At 27.2% G+C, this 19,732-nt stretch overlaps 3 protein-coding genes across 4 annotated transcripts; 1 reads left to right on the top strand and 2 right to left on the bottom strand.

Moving 5' to 3' along the window:
* Positions 1-297: 297 nt before the first annotated feature.
* LOC109599773 (ribosomal RNA-processing protein 7 homolog A) lies at positions 298-1,306 on the bottom strand. Its single transcript, XM_020015801.2, has 2 exons — positions 1,165-1,306; positions 298-1,108 (listed from the first exon to the last, which is right to left on the bottom strand). The coding sequence occupies exons 1-2, from the start codon at positions 1,190-1,192 to the stop codon at positions 390-392; spliced, it is 747 nt and encodes a 248-aa protein (XP_019871360.1). The 5' UTR covers positions 1,193-1,306; the 3' UTR covers positions 298-389.
* A 12-nt stretch (positions 1,307-1,318) lies between these two features.
* On the top strand, positions 1,319-5,308 carry LOC109599772 (N-alpha-acetyltransferase 60). Of its 2 annotated transcripts, none has more exons than XM_020015798.2 (5): positions 1,319-1,518; positions 1,598-1,792; positions 4,031-4,339; positions 4,588-4,698; positions 4,949-5,308. In XM_020015798.2, exons 1-5 carry the CDS (start codon positions 1,502-1,504, stop codon positions 5,079-5,081), a joined length of 765 nt encoding a protein of 254 aa, XP_019871357.1. In that variant the 5' UTR covers positions 1,319-1,501; the 3' UTR covers positions 5,082-5,308. The 2 variants fall into 2 exon arrangements, with proteins under 2 accessions (XP_019871357.1, XP_019871359.1); XM_020015800.2 differs by having other exon boundaries at positions 1,580-1,792.
* Positions 5,309-6,211: 903 nt separating this feature from the next.
* On the bottom strand, positions 6,212-8,546 carry LOC109607225 (E3 ubiquitin-protein ligase rnf146). The gene is made up of 4 exons (XM_020023743.2): positions 8,102-8,546; positions 7,806-8,048; positions 6,834-7,025; positions 6,212-6,652 (listed from the first exon to the last, which is right to left on the bottom strand). The coding sequence occupies exons 1-4, from the start codon at positions 8,151-8,153 to the stop codon at positions 6,324-6,326; spliced, it is 816 nt and encodes a 271-aa protein (XP_019879302.1). The 5' UTR covers positions 8,154-8,546; the 3' UTR covers positions 6,212-6,323.
* Positions 8,547-19,732: the final 11,186 nt, after the last annotated feature.

Here is a 19,732-nt window from a genome sequence, read left to right as displayed (position 1 = left end):
TTATTGATTGTATAAATTGAAATTATTTTTTTAATAAATTCACAACTTTTTATAAAGCAGACAAATAAACAATAGCAATGTAATTATAAAACTTTTTACTATTAATTAATTTTTTTTATATAAGAAATTAAAATTTCATGTGTTCATTTAAATAAATTCCAAAATCTATTCCTTCTACTATTATTTAACCTTTTTTACTATTTATTTTATTATTATATTATATTTCTATGGTCAATGTCAACATGTTACTATATATGAAAACAACTTTAAATTTTGTTGATGCATACACAAAAAGGATATAAAACACATTTTTTTATTTAATAAAAAATTATACAATAAAACATACATTTTAAGGTGTCACAACAGTTGTAAAAAAAAGTTAAATTGTCTTAATAAGGTTTAAATCTTCTTGCAGTCTTCATGGCATTTACTTTTTTCTTAGCTTCTTCATAATTCTTACGAAGAGTGGCAATATTTTTCATTTTTGATTCACGAATTTGGAAAGTGTAGAAGTTTTGTAACTCTTTCTTCTTTGTTTTTTGTACCATTTTTTCTTTCAATTTCAGTTCTACACTTTCCTTACGAGATACACCAGGGTTTCTTCCCTTTTTGGTAACAACAGTCCATCCATCTTCATCTACTTCAGTTTTCTTTTGATTTTGTTTCTCCAATTTTTCAAGTTTCTGCAAATAATTGTTAATTTCTTTTGAAAGCTCTTTACTGCCACAAATTGATGAATTATACTGTTCTTTCCATTTACTCAAACCTGTTTTTAAAACACATGTTTCTGTAGACAATGGCTTAAGATTATTAAGTTTTAATGCTTTTAGTAAGTCGTCACGTTTTTTAAATACAATATATCCTAATTTAAAACCATTGTTTGATTTGTTTTCCTCAACATTTGTAGAACTTTGTAATGAAATATTTTGAATTTTTCCAGCAACAGAAAACACTTCTTTTAAACTATCCTCTGTAACATATGGTGGTATATTTAAAACAAATAACGTTCTTCCAGGAGGTTTGGTTTCATCTTGATTTCTAACTGAGTGTTCTTTAAAATAGATTTGGTGACTACTTGAACTTGAGGCGGAATATCTCAATGGCAACACTAAAAAATAGTTGTAAATTATTCTAGATAAAATAATACAAGTAATGAACACTTACCTTGGAAACCTTGTGGATTTGAAAGCATTTTATATGAACTTTGTGAATATTAATGGTTCACGCCGATTGCAAATTAAGGTTAAATTTTGTAGGTTATATTTACGCACTGTTTCGCATGTAATATAATTTCCATAGGAAAAAGTATCCCTTACCTGGAAAATCTAGGATTTATATTCTATGGTATAAACGTCAAATTTAACAACTAGTATTTTTGATTTTGATATAAATATAAAACAAATGGCTCCGTACAGATAATAATGACACATTATTTTAAATACTGCAAATTCTTATGTGATAAAATGAAATTTAAAATCCGTTCCTGCTAGAATTAAGCTATATGGCAGGAATAAATTGGTATGTATGTTTTAACCTTACATTTTAATTAAACTACATTCCAAGAATTAATATGAAGCAGTCTTCTGTCATTTTAAAGGTATCAGTCAAATGCAAAACACTCAAATGGAAGCTGCATAATGGATGAGAGGCATATACCCCTGTACTCATTAGCTGATGTGCAACTTCGATTTTTGTGTCCCGATGACTTAGATGAGGTTCGAGCACTATGCCAAGACTGGTTTCCAATTGAATATCCTTTCTACTGGTATAAAGAAATCACATCTAGCAATAGGCAAGTATATCTGTTTCCTTAACATAACATTACATAAACTTTAAAAGATTAAATATTTATGAATAGAGGTTTTGTTCAAATTATAATTTTAATTAATTATCATGATACAAGGAGATTATTCCAACATATTAAAATTAGTAACTTATTAATTTTGCATTAATTATATATTTATTGTCTTTATAGCATTTTTTGAATAAATAAAAATTTTACCTCTCACATTCTCATAATTGTCACAATGTAACTTTAAAACACACCAACAAAGAATTGGAAACTTATGTGGTTCAATTGCTGTTGTGTTTATAACACTACTTTAATTAATTAAGTTCAAAGGTGAGGTAATTTTATTGGTTTAAATGGCGCAGATGCAAAGCTACCAGAAATGTGGGATACAATATAAAGATGTAGATGTAATCTCAAAGTGGAATTTAAATATTTCATAAATTTAGTAATTTAGTACAAGTTTAATAAACTAAAATTATATCTATATTTTTTGGGCAATTAATATAAATAAATAATAATAATCTAAATAATCTTATTTACAAATCAGTATAAGTTATCACAGTTTTGAGAAGTATATTGTTTCTTGCTTAGAAATGATATGATGACTTCTGTTTTACCAAGTTGGTTGTGACAAATAAATCAGAAATATCAAGAAATTTTTCGTAAAACTCAAAGCAGAGGGCTAATAATAAATCACTATGATTTAATATCAGCAATACTTAACCCAATTAAATATTTAATCGTCCGTTGTATCACAAATCAACATTATTTTAATTGCAATTAATTGATTTTTAATATGTACATAGTGTATTTACATAAGATATAAAATAATTCAAATTTAAATACTGAGCCTCTTGAAGATAAGATTTCAAAAATAAATATTTTGTGTAAACCCATATATAATCCGAAAATTACAATAAAATAAAGTTATTATTCAGGAAATATATTTATATTAGGAGTTCATTAATTTCGACTTTTGTTTTTATGTTAAAAAAGTCATACTACTGTATTACACATGTTATCAAAATAAGCAAAATAAAATTATGCAAGTATTTGTGAGAAAACGAGAAATATATGCAAATTATTTGAATGAATAATTTATAATTATAAGAAACGTCAGCATACATTAATTATGTAAAAAAAAAACGATGAAATCCAAAAGTTTTACAGGACAAATTATTGAGTGTTATTTCAATCTTCTGAATTTAAATAAAAAATTCAATTCATAATTAATAAAAATATCAACATCTTGAAATATAATGTAAAATAAACTGAAGTTTTTTAAAGATATCAACAATGTAATGGTTACTACGACTATTGCTTTTAAATTATGTATATTGGGTATACTCTTATCTTAATTATTATCACAAACAGCACCACTGTTATTATTTAACTATTCAGAATATACTAAGAACACCTATAATATGTTAATTTATAAATGTATATTTATTTATTGTCAATGGCGGCTTTTCAGATGAGGCGGGTGAGGCAGTACCCCACCTATAAAAATTATTTTATTAATATAATATTAATATTAAAAAATACATATTTTTATTTTTATTCCTTAAAATAGATTATAACTTAATATTTAAACAAAGCTAGAAGAGTAATATGTTATAACTGACAAGTTATAACAGTTTTATACTAAATTTCAATAAACATTTTGTGCGTAACTTCTCCAAAATCATTTTTAAATAAGGTCGGCCTATTTTTTCAGTGGTAAGGGAGTTGAGGCGTGCCTCCAAATACTGACAAAAAGTTCTTGAACATTGCTGATTTTTCAGCTACAAAAATTACTTGATTGTGTGCTAGTCAGATGGATTTAGTTGTGGAAAGGTTAATACTGCATCTCTTTGCTAAATAACTAAACCGACAAATTTTTAATTTGAATCCTTTAACAAATACAAGATAACAAAAAATTGGCTACGGGAAGTATAATAATGAATAAATCACTTTGTTGACCATGTGTTTTAAATTCAAAGGGTACCAAATGGTATAAAAAGAGCTTTTGTAATTTGAAACATCTCGTGGACTAAATTTACATGACAAAAGTAATGATCATTCGAACTATATGTTTTTAACTATGCATAAATAATAAAATATGTATTTTTTTGTTCTATACAATGTGCCTCACCAGACTCAAACCTCAGGAGTCGCCACTGCTTATTTATACTATTTGAAATATTTTATAATACATAAGAATAATTAAGTAATAAACTAAAATAATTCGATTTTTAGCCGATTCTATTCATTGGCTGCCGTCTATAATCAAACAATAATCGGACTTATTGTGGCGGAGATAAAACCACACGCCAATCTGAATGACGAAGATGCTGGCATCTTGGCCAAGTCAATTGCCGACTCCGATATCGCCTATATTCTCTCACTAGGAGTGTTAAAACAATACAGACGAAATGGCATCGCCACTTTATTATTAGATTCGCTTCTCCGCCACTTGACCACCCCTGAGAGAAAACGAGTGAAGGCCGTGTTTTTACATGTGCTAACGACAAATTCGGCTGCCATCATGTTTTACGAACGCAGGAAGTATGAAAATAAAAAGATAGTATACATCTTCTCAATGGTAAATTTTTCTGCATATATTATATTATTTTGAAGGAGTTACACGAAATTTTGTAGACTACATATACACAGAAAAATATATCATTGAGAAAATATTTTTTTAAAATAACTTAATCTGATTGTACATTTAGTCTTGTATTAGTCACAGCTTCAAGCGTCTTGAAATGTGTTTATTTACCTTTGATTGAATTATACATGTTTTTTTGTTTTAGATTTAAATTACATAACTTTTTACCATACTACTATTCGATAAAAGGTAAATGTAAAGATGGATTCATGTATGTTTTATATATCAATGGAGGACATCCGCCATGGACAATATAATATCCTTTTTTATATTACTTTAATGATTTAATTGCGAAACTTCTTTTTCAGTTCATCTCTTACTGTGCCATATTTATTTAATAAGACAATGTATCAACTTTAATTGAATATCCTAGAAAATGTATTTAAATATTTAATTTAAAATAATAATTCCCTACATTTATTAAATTTATTTCGAGTATAATTTTTTAATTGGAATTGATATTTTGTCAATGTTTATTTAATTGCATTTTCCTTAACTAATCATACTGATTACATAAAATTTATGTGTGGCAGAGTAGTAAAAGGAGCTGGCCTCTTTCCTTGGGTATTATTAAATGTGAACAAGGCAATTCAGTGGATATGGAAGAGAAAAAGTAGTCAGCAGCATGATGAACTCTAGCAGAAGCATAATTAGTCTACAAGTACCCATGTTTTGGTAATTTCCGACTTGATTCATGAAAGATGTGCAAAAATTGTTGACAATATCTCTTTTAACAACGGTGACACCATCGAATACGTCTTGCATTTAATTTCATTGACTTTTTGTGTTATGTAATTCAACAATAGATTTCTGCAAACCAGTCTCATAGTACCTGTAATAACCATTAATTAAAAATGGAAACGTAATGTTTTATTATTATTTATTTAAATTAACTTAATTTTAGGGTAATTTAATATATTTTTAAAGATCCCAAAGTATAGACATTTCATTGAAGTAAATGTCAAAATTGATAAATTGAAGAATTAAGATCATTCCTGGAAAGAATGAAAATTGTAATATAAGTGATATAAAATGTTTTTATTATATAGATAATAATTCTACTAGATTTCATATTTTATGATAACTTTATAATACTCTTTCTTTCATTATGATTTTTTAAATAGTTTATGATAAATTATAAAATGAAAGGCTTTCATTTGAAATAAACTAATAGAGTATATTATAAATTGTTTTTATATATAATTTTTAATTAAAATTTCTTAATTAAATGAAACTACCAAAGAATCAGCCATAATATCAGAAAGCCTCTATCATTTTATGTGATTTGTTATTAATTTTAATGAGTTGTATAAACTGGTATGTTTTTGCACGCAGAAGTAAATAAATCTAGAGAATGTATTTATCAAATATTTTATATAATAATAAAGACAAAGTATGAGGGCACTTCTCCAGATGCCTAACAAAAAACTACGTTACATAAAAAGATATATACTTCTTATTTGCAGTATTTTAAATAAAATATTTTATTTATCTTAATCTTCTTTGTGCATCAAATTTTAAAGTATTCACTGTAAATAAATAATTTTATCTACAAATATTGTTTAAACCTCAGTTGTTACATATATATATATATTATATATTATTTATTGTATTATTTTGTTGTTTAAAACACCTAAAATTTTTTAAGGTTTTGTTAAAATTTGAAATGACATCAGTATTTTCTGGTACATCTTTGTATGTCATATGTTAATTAGAAATAAATATTTTATACTAGAAATGTGGTATTATTCTTAATAAAGAAAATATACTATGTTAATCATCCAATTTTAAATATACCCTGTTGTTTTGTCGCAATAGTTGCATTTAAAAAAAGTATTGTATTTTTTAAATAAAATATAATTATAATACAAAATAACTACATTAGTCAACACTTCTGTGTCTGTAATACAAACTTCTGGAAGACCTGCTAGGTTGAACCTCTTCGCTGTCTTCGGCGTTGCTTCTTGTAGGGCTGGCACTCAATCGCAATGAACTTATCCTTTCCACAGTTGCTTGTAAATCTTCTTCTTGGTGAGGGGATTCACGACCACTTGTGGGACTCTGTGGAGTGTTTGATGGGGTAATAGGTACTATATTATCTGTCCTTCCTTCAACCGGACTGTTAGGCCTAATATGGTTCACATGGATTTCCGTTGATGCAGTAGTAACCACATTGGAAATTTCATTTTTAGTGCGTAATCCTGCAATACCTGCAAAATTTGTTTCTTGATAAATAACTAGTTTTTAAATTAATTTATTAATTTTAACAAATAACTAAAGGAATTTATTAAATTTTAAAGTAAATTAACAGTTTTAAATGTTTCATATAAAAATGATTTTTATTGAATAATAATTTTAATCACTAAGTGTCACATGTAAGTGAATATTTACCTTTTCTTGGTATATTGGCAGAGTCTCGCTTTATTTTCCTTCTTCGAGAAGGATCGTTTCTGCGGAGTTGAAGCATATTTTCTAAATCGATTATATATAAAAATCCAGCAATTAATAGTTCACATGTTTTCTCTCCATTTTTATAAGACGATTCCAACTCATTACTCGTCCTTTCGTCGTACTGCCACCAACCTGCAAGTATAATCTTATTTAACCAATACAAATCATCTAAATAAAGTTTGGACTTATTCAATGAAGCAATTAATACACACATCAAATGAAATTTAACTGGACAAAAATAGTGTTTTATACTGGTTATATATAGTTTTACTTACATTTATGGCTAAGCTAGCTAATCTAACACAATTTGTTGTATTAGCTAGCTAAAAAAGGCACCTCCTTGGTTCAGTAATGAGAGACTGCCTTTTTTATTCTGATACACAAAGATACTACTGTCCATTTTGGGTAATAAAATTCAAAATTATTTATTGTGTAATAATATGGAAAATATTTCATTATAACTAATTACACTTAAACTAGAAGCACAATTAATAGACTTTAATTTTTAATGACCCTTTATTAAGTAAAAATAAGTTATTTTATTATAATAGGATTTACTTCTCTTAGAGAAAATAATACAACTTTATAATCTAACATAATGTCATCACATTCTTCAAAATACTTTTGGTCAAATTTGGAATATGAATTTCATCTCAAACCTGCAACACCCTTTACAGTTAAATTTTCAATCTTGTCATGCCTAATATATCTTTTTCTACTAGGACAACTTTTTGGATATTGAAATTTATGTTGAAAGTCAATAATGTAAGTTTCACCACAAATTAGAATTTCAAACTGTGTGTATTGTAATTTAAATGCTTCTTCTATATCTTCACTAGTTCTAGGGTCATATCTCCACCAACCTTAAATTTAGGTTAATTAAAATTGATTTTACATCGAACACAGACTTACCATTTCTTCCTTCATAAAACCACTGGTAGCCTCCATCAAATGAATCTGTTGTCTCTTCTGTGGCGGAATGTAGAAGGATGGGTTGTTCTATGAAATCTCTCGGTATTTCTTGTCGACACATTGCACATTTCTTGCTCTGATTAGCAAATCCCTTCACACACAAGAAGCAAAAAATGTGACCACAAGGAAGTTGGGCGGGATGTATGCAAGGTTGTAAACAAACAGCACATTCAATAGGGTCACCTTAAAAATAAAATGCAATGTTTACTTTTTCTACTCCTTGCTGAATTGTTTACCTTTTTCTTTTGAGTTTCCAGCCTTTGTCTCGTCACTTGTAGCCTCTGCCATTATTAATTTTTATTTACAATCAATAAATTGACATACTTTATCTAACTATTGTGAAAACTTGTGATTCACAGACACTGGCCAGATTTCGTACTATCTGTGGGTCATAAACAAACAACGACGTAGACTACAACCAGACCATAAACATTCAGAGAAAGAAGGCGGAACAACAGATTTAATAATAATTATTTGACTGATTTATGATTTGTTTGATGTTCCGTGTTTATAAATGTGACACAAATCAGAGAATAAAGAACGACCAGAATGAAATCTTCTCGTAAGTACGGAACAGAGTTCCGGGAACACTCGTAGTCGTGACGTCATCGATTTTAAAGAAATGAATGAGTTACGCTGAAAATAAAATAAATGCGATAAACATCGGGTACAGCAGTTAATTTGTTTATTCCTATATGAACACAAAAAAAAATATGTGATAAACCGATGTCTACAAATTTTGACGTTAACCTTGAAGAAATATTTACCTTTTCATTAAAATTACAGTGGTGGCCAGAAAAAAGAGTAAAAAATTACAGTGGCGGCCAGAGAAATAGTACACACTACGATCCCAAAGTTAATTAGGAAAGGGACATCTCTAATTAAATACAATCAAAATATTTTATATTTTATTTAAAATAATTACTTCTATATTCTTTCTACCATTATTTATCTTGATTTTAGATAAAAAACGTTGTTAAATAATTTATAACTTTAACAAAATTGTTAATATTTTGTTGAGCACCCTTTGTTCATTATAATTAGTTCTAAACGGTGAAGCAAATATTCAATGGAATATTGGTAATGATCGTTTGAAATTAAATTTCCTCAATCTTAAATTAATAATCACAATTTATCTAAATTTGATTCATTATGCTAATTTAATCGAGACTACGCAAATTTTCAGTTGTATTTAGATCCGGACTTTACGCCAGCCAATCTAGAACATTGTCTTTTAACCAACTATACATAAAAATCTAAACAACTGATAAATTATCGTTGTGAAATGGTTTCATTACTTCACTTTTGATGTCTCTATGTACGAAACGGTTCAATTTACTAATCATTTTTTGTAATAGTTCTATACCAAGCCAAGGAAAGGTACCCCAAACCAATTTTTATTCTCTACAGTTAAACAACGGCCACTCAGATGAGGCAGGTGTGGCGGTGCCTCACCTATAGAAATGTTTTTATATTTTTACTTTTTAAAGTAGAATTTATCTTGATATTTAAACAAACGTAGAAGAGTAGTATGTTGTAAAACCGATAATTAAATTTGAATGATAATTTGAGCACAAGTTCTCCAATGTGTTTCTTCTCGCCAATTCGTTTCATTAGTAAATCTTGATTATTTCATTTGGTTCCAACATTCGCGCATGCCTTGTAAGGTTATCGCTTCGATGGTAGGGGAATTGAGGCGTGCCTCTAACCAATGAGATAACTTCAAATTGCCGATTCTTCAGTTTCAAAAACTACTTGATCGTGTGTGTGTCTGGTGGATTCAGTTGTGGAGAGGTTTTTAATACTGTATTTCTTGTTTATTACGATTATTTAATAACACAAATGAATTTATTAATAACATATAAGTAATGTTTGAATTAAGAATAAAACCGTCCAATTCCTAATATGAATAACAAGTACGTGACAAAGAAACCAAGAATTTAATATATTTTGGTTCTACAGATTTACAAGTACAGAAATTAATAAATTATTTTGCTGTTCATTTTACTTATTTCAAAAGAGTAGAGAAGATATTTGCTACAATAGAATAAGAAGAATAGAATTATAATAAATTCTTACAATTAAGAGTATTGTTAAATAGTGCCTCAAAACGTAAATATACAGGGTGATATAGAACAAACTACAAAGCATAGCACCACGCAGTAGAGAACCAAAAAATACTAAAAAAAATTCTATATCATAATGCCCGATTTTTATTTCAAGTTTTTTATTTATAGATTTAATAGTATAAGTAATACAATATTGTTACAGGATAATGAATTTTTTTATTTATAGATTTAATAGTTAAGTAATATAATATTGTTTAATTAAATATTTAATAAAAGCCTATAAAAAAACAAAACGTAATCAGACATTTTTTATTACTTTTTGGTATACTATTGCATAGTACTATGCATTCTAGTTTGTTCTATATCATCCGGTATATGAATGTGCTATTTCTTTGGCGAACAAATTCAGACTAATATATGCGTTTAAATAAATATCTTCGACATTTATAAATTATCTAACAAAAAAACACAAAAAAGTATAGAATATTAAAATATTTTGAAAACTTCTGTAGCCGCGTTGGGCACTTTTTGGTAGACGAAAATTCGCGTCACCGACATGCTCATGACTGGCGCACGCGCATTGTGCTGTGTGCTGTGGACACTTTTTGGATGAGTGAAATCTCGTGTGTTCGTGTCACCGACATGCTTATAGCAATATATCTGTAGCTTTACAACTGACGTATACTGAAAAGTTCAACGTGTATATACTGTGCATTGTTAAAATAGTGTTTTTGTTTGATTATTATTTGAATGGCCATGCAGTACTACAAAATATAAAACGAAAATCGATGTCGTTTTTACGCGATACTTAGATAAATTTGAATCAAACATTTTCATTCGTTACTTTAGTTACCATAAGCCTATTGCATCTTTTTTAGAACAAAATGAAATAATTGAAAGTACAAATAGACTAAATATTTTTGAAATTAATAATAACAATGAAACAAACAATTAAAATAATGTTTAAAATCAAGTACATTGAAATTTAAGTAAATACAAAACCATCCATAAATAATATGATTGTATATTAATTGTTATTTCAATTAAATTGTATTTATATTTTGTCATGATCTTGTACAGCCTGTAGTATATTTAAATAACAAAAAAACATATAAACATGCATATAATTGGTGCTCGGAGTGTCAATAGATGAAAATCAATTTAATTCAAACATTATTAAATTAAAATTTTAATACTAAAAGATCTAAGTTTTCACTTATATCGGCAGTCTCTATAACTGCCAATTTTAATTTTTTTTAAATCGTTTTATAAAATATTTTATAAAACACAAAATTTTAAATCAAATAATTTAAAATTTTGTGCTATTTTTCTGAGCCCCACTGTATCACAAACATTCAAAATACAAATGTTAAATTCAATTTTTAATGGAAATTAATAATCATTTGTATTTTATATAGTTATAACTAAAACACTTGAAGTATGTTTTCACCAGTTTATTATTCTTTTAAACGATATTCATTGTGATGTGTTTTTAGCGATGGTTATTACAATAATGAATTGAAAAATATAAATACGTGAGAAAGTAAAACAATAGTACAAATTTAAAATAAAATAATGTTACAAACAATTTCAATTTGAATACGAAGACGGATGTATCGGTTCATATTCATATCAATGACTTGAAGGTGCTGTTGCGTTTTCTAATTATATGTTAATAATTTTTCATTTATTTGAACAGTAAAAAGAAGCTGAAGTCTTCGATAAAAGTCAGCTTAGTCATCATGCCTATATTGTTTTATTTCCTTTCATTTGTGTATTATAATGCGGATAATAGTTTATTTTAAAGGCAACATAAACAGCTTGTAAATAGAAAAAATGTAATTTTATGATGGTAATATAATAATAATATTTTGTAGTTTTCAACAGTACCAAAAGTTTGAAAGAATATAATCAGAGGCGAATTTACCAACAGGCTGAGTAGGGCGGCAAATTTCGTTCAAAAATTTTTTTTACCTTTCAGAAAAAAAAATATATATTATTATTTGCGCTAAGAAAACATGACTCGAAAATTACAATATTTTAGTAACATACAGCATACTGAATTTTTTAAATTAATTTAGAAACTGGTTGTAAGTTCACGAATGTGTACACTTTCAATGCCTCTTTTCTTCTGAAAAAATATTTATAAAATCAGATTCTGGATATCTACATTCCTATGAAAATAGATTTTGGAGAACATTTTACTAAACTTGGACATAGTACATCGAATGGCTCTTTGTACATCATCGAATTTCGATGAGAGAAGCTTTTCTTGCTTAAAGCGGATGAGAAACTATCTACCATCTATTTTAAGTCAAGAAAGGCTAAAGCTAATGAATAACATTAAATACGACGAAATATTTGATGACTTTCCGTATTTAGTGTCTCGTAAAAAGGTAATGTAAAACTTCCATAACTTAACATAATTGATCTAATTGTAATCATCAATCTGTTTGTTAACAGATTGTTAATATTTTTCAATTAATTTAAATTTAAATTACATATTTTGGACCTAATATAATATTAGGCACGTAAAATCTGTTATATGTTAAAACATCAAAAATCATTAAATAATTTATTTACTAGTTGTTAATAGTATTTAACTTTGTAGTTTTCTTTATTTTCATATTTTCTATCGGATTTTCCTGGCGATTTCCCGTTGTAATGCCTCCCTAGGTGTAATACATCTGATGAAACCTTTCACCGTATTCATCTAATACAGCTCTCTCAGTGTGAGTGTCAAAAATAAATTTTAAGGAACCTATTGCATTTCAAAGCTGTATACGAAGAAAAGTTTTCTGATTTCCTAGTAGTTCTCACTTTTCTTTTTTTATATATATATCCATCTATGCTTCGTTTTCAGCCTCATTCAACATGGTTCTTTCAATTTTGCGTTTATTCGTGGAAATTTGGTTTTAAGATATTGAAAACCTTTGCCTCCTTTGTCCATGGGTTTACAGACCTAACTTTATATGAAGTGGTTATATAAATATTTATTTACTTTGAATTAAATTTTTAATCTTTGACTCTAGACTTCGAGGATGCTCTTCTTGGTCAATTTTACAAATGCGATCGAACTAAATAAAGCACCGACAAAAAATACAAAAAAATGAAATATATAAACGTGATAGTGAAAAATCGTAAGCAAATTTGGATTCAGCATGTTTAAATCCTAATATTTATCATATTGGTATTTAAAGGAGGATTTTGTTGAAGACCAGTGTAATTTAATTTATGTGTCTATTTCTCTATTTTCCTATTATAACGAACACATCAAAAATATAACAAATCTCGTTTGGAAAGTTTCGTTCTCAACAATAGTCTCTTTTCATACACTACATAAGAGAAAGGCAGATCAGATATACAACGTGTTATATTAATTACATAGGCTTTCGGTTCAATTTCAAGGTTTCAGCAGTTAAACATATTTAAATATGAAGTTATTTTTATCAGTTATCATTATTATATTCTTACATTAATATTGTTGTAATAAATTTAAATTAGATGCTTTATATGGATATTTTTACGCAAGTGAATGAAAGTAGGGGCATTAATAAGTTGACACCTGATAACCTCAATATGATTGTAAATTGATTACGGCCGCATGTATTAACTTTAATATAATTTTTGATTAATGCATTCTATGGTTTTTTTATCGAACAATTTATGTCTTAAAAATATTGTGGTAAACAGAAAACATTGGGACACAGTCGTTTTTTCCAATTAATAGAATTATTTAATTATTGAAAAATTAAATCTCTTAAAATATTTACAAATAATTCAATAAATAATATTTAATGAAAATTTATTTACATATAATTTTGGTTAAAAAAATACAGTATTCACAGAAATATTTCAATTATTTTTATTTTGATCTTCTCTCCTTTTGTTGCGTTGCTATTCTGCCCGTTTCATATTCTATAATTGTCACTATTGGTAAATATTTAATGCTCTTTAAACTAAAAATAATTTTAAAAATTTGTTTTGAAATAATAGATTCTAAGTATACAATAGTTTTTTGTCTTTCTAAGACACTGTGATGACAGAGTTTTCAATAAATACATCCATTCACATTTTTCTAAAATTTATTATTTGATTATTGTATACATTCAATATTCCATAAATACTATTTATATAAAAAAGAAAAAAACTCATGTGACACTGAGGTTCTTTTCAATGGAAGGGTTGTCGTTCCCTTATTATTAGTACTTATTTTATTTTAAATAGCAACCTTGGATTCAAATGTAGGAAATTTACATAAAATATGAATACTGTTCTTATTCTCATTTCTGTACTACCTTCAGTCCACCAGACTAAGGTTTATTCGTTGCGCCTTTAATCCATTTTATCATCATATTACGTTCTAAGTTTTTATTTTTCCATGGTTCTCGATACTACTTATAGTTTCAACATGATGAATTTGGTCGACATTCGGTTTTACTAATATCCCAGACTCCCCGATTCGTTTATTTATGCAAAATTATCAAGGGTAAGTACATGGAAAATAATATTTACCGTAAAATAAATATAAAACAAATTTAAAATAATGTTGGTAATAACGTTATATAGATGGAAAATATGTCAGTAAAGAACATAACATCTTTAATTTTAGAGTAATATTTTGTTTCAAAACTAGAGATAATCAAATAGTGTCATAGGAAATGTGGAATAGTATTCTTTATTCTTTATGATAAAAGTATAGAACTAAATACAAATAAATATCAGTAAATTGTTTTGTTTTCAAAAGAATGTTATTCTAGTTTAAAGTTGTTTTTATTTAATGTTTATTCCTTAATTAAATAAATTAAAATTGCTAAAATAATATGAAGTAGAAAAGGTTTAATGTATAATAGAATGCATTATTAAAAAAGTGTAATTTAAATCTATAAAAAGAAATTAATGTTTAATTTGCAAAAAGTAAAATTATAAATAAATAATTTTGTTTCTGAAAGAATGTTTTAAAAAAAGATTTATACTAGTTTAAAGTTGTTTTAATTTTCTGATAAATAAAATACAATATAATAAATAAAAAAATAAATGATCAATATATCAATAAATTTAAAATTGCAGGAGATTTCCTATTCCTAATAAAATCAAACACTAAATTTATTTTAGCAACAAACAAATATGTTATTATATGTCTATATACACCAAATAAGATTGGTTTTATTTTTTAGATTTAGTTTGTTTTGTTTTAGATTATTAACTATTATTTTAGATTATTTGAAGAGCTTTAATAGAAGTTAAGCTATTGGCACATTTTTTAATTATTTAAGTACATTTCAGAGATCCAACTCTTCAGCTTGTAAGACAGTTGCATTTGTTGAAACACCTTACGTATTTTTTGATAAACTACAGGATGACATAGAACAAACTACAATACAAGGTGTTCAAATTGGTGACCTTATTCTTGAATACACATTTCCAATATTCCTGTTAATAATAATTATATAATAATAATTGCTCTTCATTATTTATTTCTACAGCATATACTTCATTTTTGCATAGATTGATTTAATATATAATAGAGTGCTATTTCAAAGTGTCCATCACAGTTTTCAAAAAATTATCATTATCAAAATTTTTAGTAGGTTCCTTTTCACTTTCTAGACACTGAATATTATTTAGTTTAGGAAATCTCGGCTGTAGTATCTTTTTGAGAACTCAATGGAAAGATTTGCCATTAAATATATCAGTACCACTCTGCATAATTTAACAATTTTATTTTGTTTCAATATGTGTGATTAACAGTTTATGATACAGTAAAACTTGGTAAGAACAACAGAGTATTCTTTTACTGAGGTATATTAGAAGTCCTCTCAAGTGGACTCTAGTTTACGTCTTGTAATAGATTTTTTACTTATTAAATTATTATTCAATATAGTATTATGACCGGAGTATGGTACCGGACTGCAAGGACTGTATCTAAGCTTAAATTTCAATGCATGCTGGTCCACTTTTCACTTTCAGTTTATTAAAGCACTATTTTATTCAGAAGAAAGCAGCTGATGTACACAGAATTCTATCGGAGACAATGCTGTCCGGTGTCACATCTAGAGACTGGTTTCGAAGCTTCCAAAATAATGATATTGAACTTGAGGATATAGAAAACCAGAATTTTGGTGCACCGAAAAAAAAATTAAGACAAATAATTGGAGAAATTACTTAATCTAGACCGATGTCAGACGCTGTCAGAACTTGGAAAAACATTAGAAGTAGATGAGTCAACAGTTTCAAAAAGTTTAAATGTGTTAGAAATGATCCAGAATCAAGGGCATTGGGTGTCGCATGATCTGAACCCGAGAGACGTCGCCACGTGTTAACTACTACTTCAGCAGTAGAAAAGAAGAAGAAGTTTTTTGCACCATATCGTGACTGCTGATGAAAAGTGGATACACTACGATAATCCAAAGTATACAATCGTGGGGAAATCCCGGACATGCATCAACATCGTCTGCAAAACCAAATATTCATGGTTCGAAGCTTCTTCTCTGCATTTCGTGGGATCTGGACGGTGTAATTTATTGTGAGCTGCCCAAATCGAATGAGACGTATACAGGATATAGTTATCGTCTTCAATTGATGCATTTGAGTCAAACTCTAAAAGAAAAATGGCGCTATACGAACAGAGATGCAACAAAGTGATTTTGTTACATGACAACGCTCGAACTCATGTTGCAAAACCAGTGAAAATCTTCCTGAAAACGTTTCAATAGAAAGGTCCACCTCACTCGATGTATTCATCTGACATAATCCTTTCCGATTTTCACCTATTTCACGTGGTTAAGCAGCGCTTCCATTCTTGCGAAGATGATAAAGAATGGATCTATTCTACAAAACCTTAAAAGACATATAGTTTTTCCGAATAATTTAAATGCTAGATAGGAGAAAGCTTTTAAAACAGCGAGAACTTATTCAAGGTTCTAATATTATTAGCACTAACAAAATATTTACTGTAGTAATCAATTCTATAGTACCTATTATTTTTTAAAATATAGAAAAAAAATTAAATACGTACTACTACTTATCTACTAGAAGATATGACTATATATGTATCATATAGTATCGTATAGTAATTATCAATTTATTAAAAGCTGTCTATACTTGTCATAAATAATTTTATTACAAGGTAAAATCATACGTAGGTACAAATTAATATTATGTTTCATGGCCAATAAGATAATGTTGTTAAAGAATTTCTCCTTATACAATACTAACTCCTCCAAAACTAAATTTATAGTATTTATGAATAATAGAATATATAAAGGTGAGTGCATGAGGATTGATCTGCAGCTACAATTTCAATAAATCTATTTTTCTGAGTCCACTTCGATGGAAGCAGCTCGGAGGTCACAATGTATACGAAGAATACGCTTTTAAAATATATACACTTACTTTTGTATAATACTTATGTTAATATAATAGAAAGGAAATACATATTCTCGCAATACAAATATTTTATTATTAATATACCGTATTAAATAATATATAATATTAACGTAACATATGCATATGTAATAGACAATAATATGTGTTACCAAAAAAGTTATACAAAATTAATTAATAATAATAGTGAAATCTGTTTTATAATAAAACTAACCATTGTAAGGCTTAACACGTCTTATGTGAAAATAAAATAAATAAAATATATAATTACTTACCCTACATTTAATAAACAAAATAACATGTTTATTTGAAGAACTGATTTTTAATCTACAATGCAAATACTTAAACTAAATCTGTTTGTCACCCTGTTTTGACTGTTTTCTACGTGCTTCGACTCACTTATTAAATTCATTGTTTGGGAAATAATTGACAAGTAACTAATTATATTTATAAAATGAAATTTTGAATTTTAAATGAAAACTAATCAATAATGAGCAGGGATTTAAACAGGGCACTCATCAACTCGATTTACCCCCCGGGGTTCAAATTTTATCCGGTCATCATAAAAAATGTATTTCAATATTCTATACCTTTTTTTGCTTTTTTGTCACATATTTTATAAAAGACGGAGATACTACTTTAAACGCATATATTATATTAGTCTGATTTGGTCAACGAAATAACAAAATCAAATATATTTTCGTATTGTGGCTCTATTTAACAATACACATAATAGTAAGATTTATATTATTTTACTGAATAACTTCCTGTCAGTGGGAAGAAAGAAACATTACTCTCCAAAAAAATGGGTATAATAATTAACATGAAAAATTAAAATCTAAATATTGCTGGCATCGTTAAAAGCTTAAGATGATACCGAAATATGGTTTACAATATTATTAACAAATATGAATGAATCACTATATCCCTTAAAGCAATCAGAAGTCAACTGAATGAACAAAACCAGTAATTTCAGTAAAGAAACCACTGGTATGAAAAAAGAATATTCGAACAACGCTTAAGTTTGCACAAAATTATAATAATTATTCTCCAGTTTTTGGGCGAAGAGTACTCTGGAGTAATAAATCCAAGTTGAAAAGAATGGGATGAGATGTTAAATATACATTCAATGTCTTCTAAATAAAAGTTTGGTTTGGCTATAATTTACCAGTTACATGGACTTTTATGCATGCATCCAAATTTACTCGAAATTTGTTAATAGATAATCATGTTGAGGTTCTCGATTGGCCAACGCAAAGTCCGGATCTAAATCCAATTAAAAATGTCATGAAGTCTCAATTAAAACATCAAAAACCATTAAATTTAGATGAATTAAATGTGTTTTATTAATTGAAGAGTTACAGATTTCAAACAACTCGTTGAATTTGGACTACTTCTGTAACCAGCTACACTGCTCATTTATTTTGTATACAATTTAATTTAAGTAGAAATATTTTGACTTAGGTACAAAATTAATATTTATAGAAAGATTATTCCGTAATTATTTTATGTAAAATGTAAAATATAATGTTTTAGATAGAGGTGTACCATTACTATGTGTGCTATTTCTTACTAACCACAGTAAATTGGCTTTCTTGAGCATCCGTGTAATACCATTAAATGTGTATTTATGTGTACGTACGTACATTGAAAGTTATATTACAGTGCCCTAAAACATAATCTGATTTGATTTTCGTCTGTTTCTTTCTATTTTAAAAATAAAATTTTATTTATCTTTCGAAAATTTTCAAGCTTGATAAAAGATTATTGAAATCGGTACATATATTTCCAAAAATTTTAAAATGAAAGTTTCAAAATATCTGAATTTGTTACAAATGCAACCGCAAAATTTATAAGATAATTCGAATAAACCCTAATTGTATACTAAGATTTAAAATACTCATGATTAAGATCTGAGTCGAGTGAGGTCTTGGGGTTTTTTCTCACATGTATATATTTGATTGCCATTTGTCAACTCATTGTGGCGAAGGTGTGCCAAAGTCACTTTAAGTTTGTTGTGACTTGTTTACTTCTAAATAGTTTAATATTTTTTGAAGAAAGAGACATTACTTTCTGGTTCCCCTAATAATATAAAAAAGAAAAATTAAATAATAATAATTTTATTAACATATAACTCCGTTATTAAATTTTATTCATATTTTAAGCTGTTATTAATGGTAATACATTTTTTTTTAAATATAAATCCGACGCTGTTGGGCTCAATACTCCATTCTTACCTATAGCAGTAATTATTATAGCAACTTTTTATTTTAGTTTATGTGATCTGTTAATCTTGTTTTATACTCTATTGTCAAAATAATATTATTTTATGTACTTCCAAATTGAGCTGAATGAAATGAAAAAATGAGTAATAATAAATTTAACATTAATACTTTGTATAATAACTTCTTT

This window comes from Aethina tumida, chromosome 2 (genome assembly GCF_024364675.1).
Source record: "Aethina tumida isolate Nest 87 chromosome 2, icAetTumi1.1, whole genome shotgun sequence".
NCBI lineage: Eukaryota > Metazoa > Arthropoda > Insecta > Coleoptera > Nitidulidae > Aethina > Aethina tumida.
Note: the sequence above shows the minus strand (reverse complement) of the source record. Positions and strands in the feature narration are given on the sequence as shown.

Bases quoted from the DNA above. Each gene is read 5' to 3' on its own strand.
- LOC109599773 (XM_020015801.2), bottom strand. From the start codon at position 1,192: ATGCTTTCAAATCCACAAGGTTTCCAAG. The intron at 1,109-1,164 runs GTAAGTGTTCAT...ACTATTTTTTAG, and splicing joins AAATCCACAAGGTTTCCAAG to TGTTGCCATTGAGATATTCC.
- LOC109599772 (XM_020015798.2), top strand. The intron at 1,793-4,030 runs GCAAGTATATCT...TTCGATTTTTAG, and splicing joins GAAATCACATCTAGCAATAG to CCGATTCTATTCATTGGCTG. The intron at 4,699-4,948 runs ATATCCTTTTTT...AACTAATCATAC, and splicing joins CATCCGCCATGGACAATATA to TGATTACATAAAATTTATGT.
- LOC109607225 (XM_020023743.2), bottom strand. From the start codon at position 8,153: ATGGCAGAGGCTACAAGTGACGAGACAAAGGCTGGAAACTCAAAAGAA. The intron at 8,049-8,101 runs GTAAACAATTCA...TTTATTTTTAAG, and splicing joins TGGAAACTCAAAAGAAAAAG to GTGACCCTATTGAATGTGCT. The intron at 7,026-7,805 runs GTAAGTCTGTGT...TTATACTTGCAG, and splicing joins GTTTTATGAAGGAAGAAATG to GTTGGTGGCAGTACGACGAA.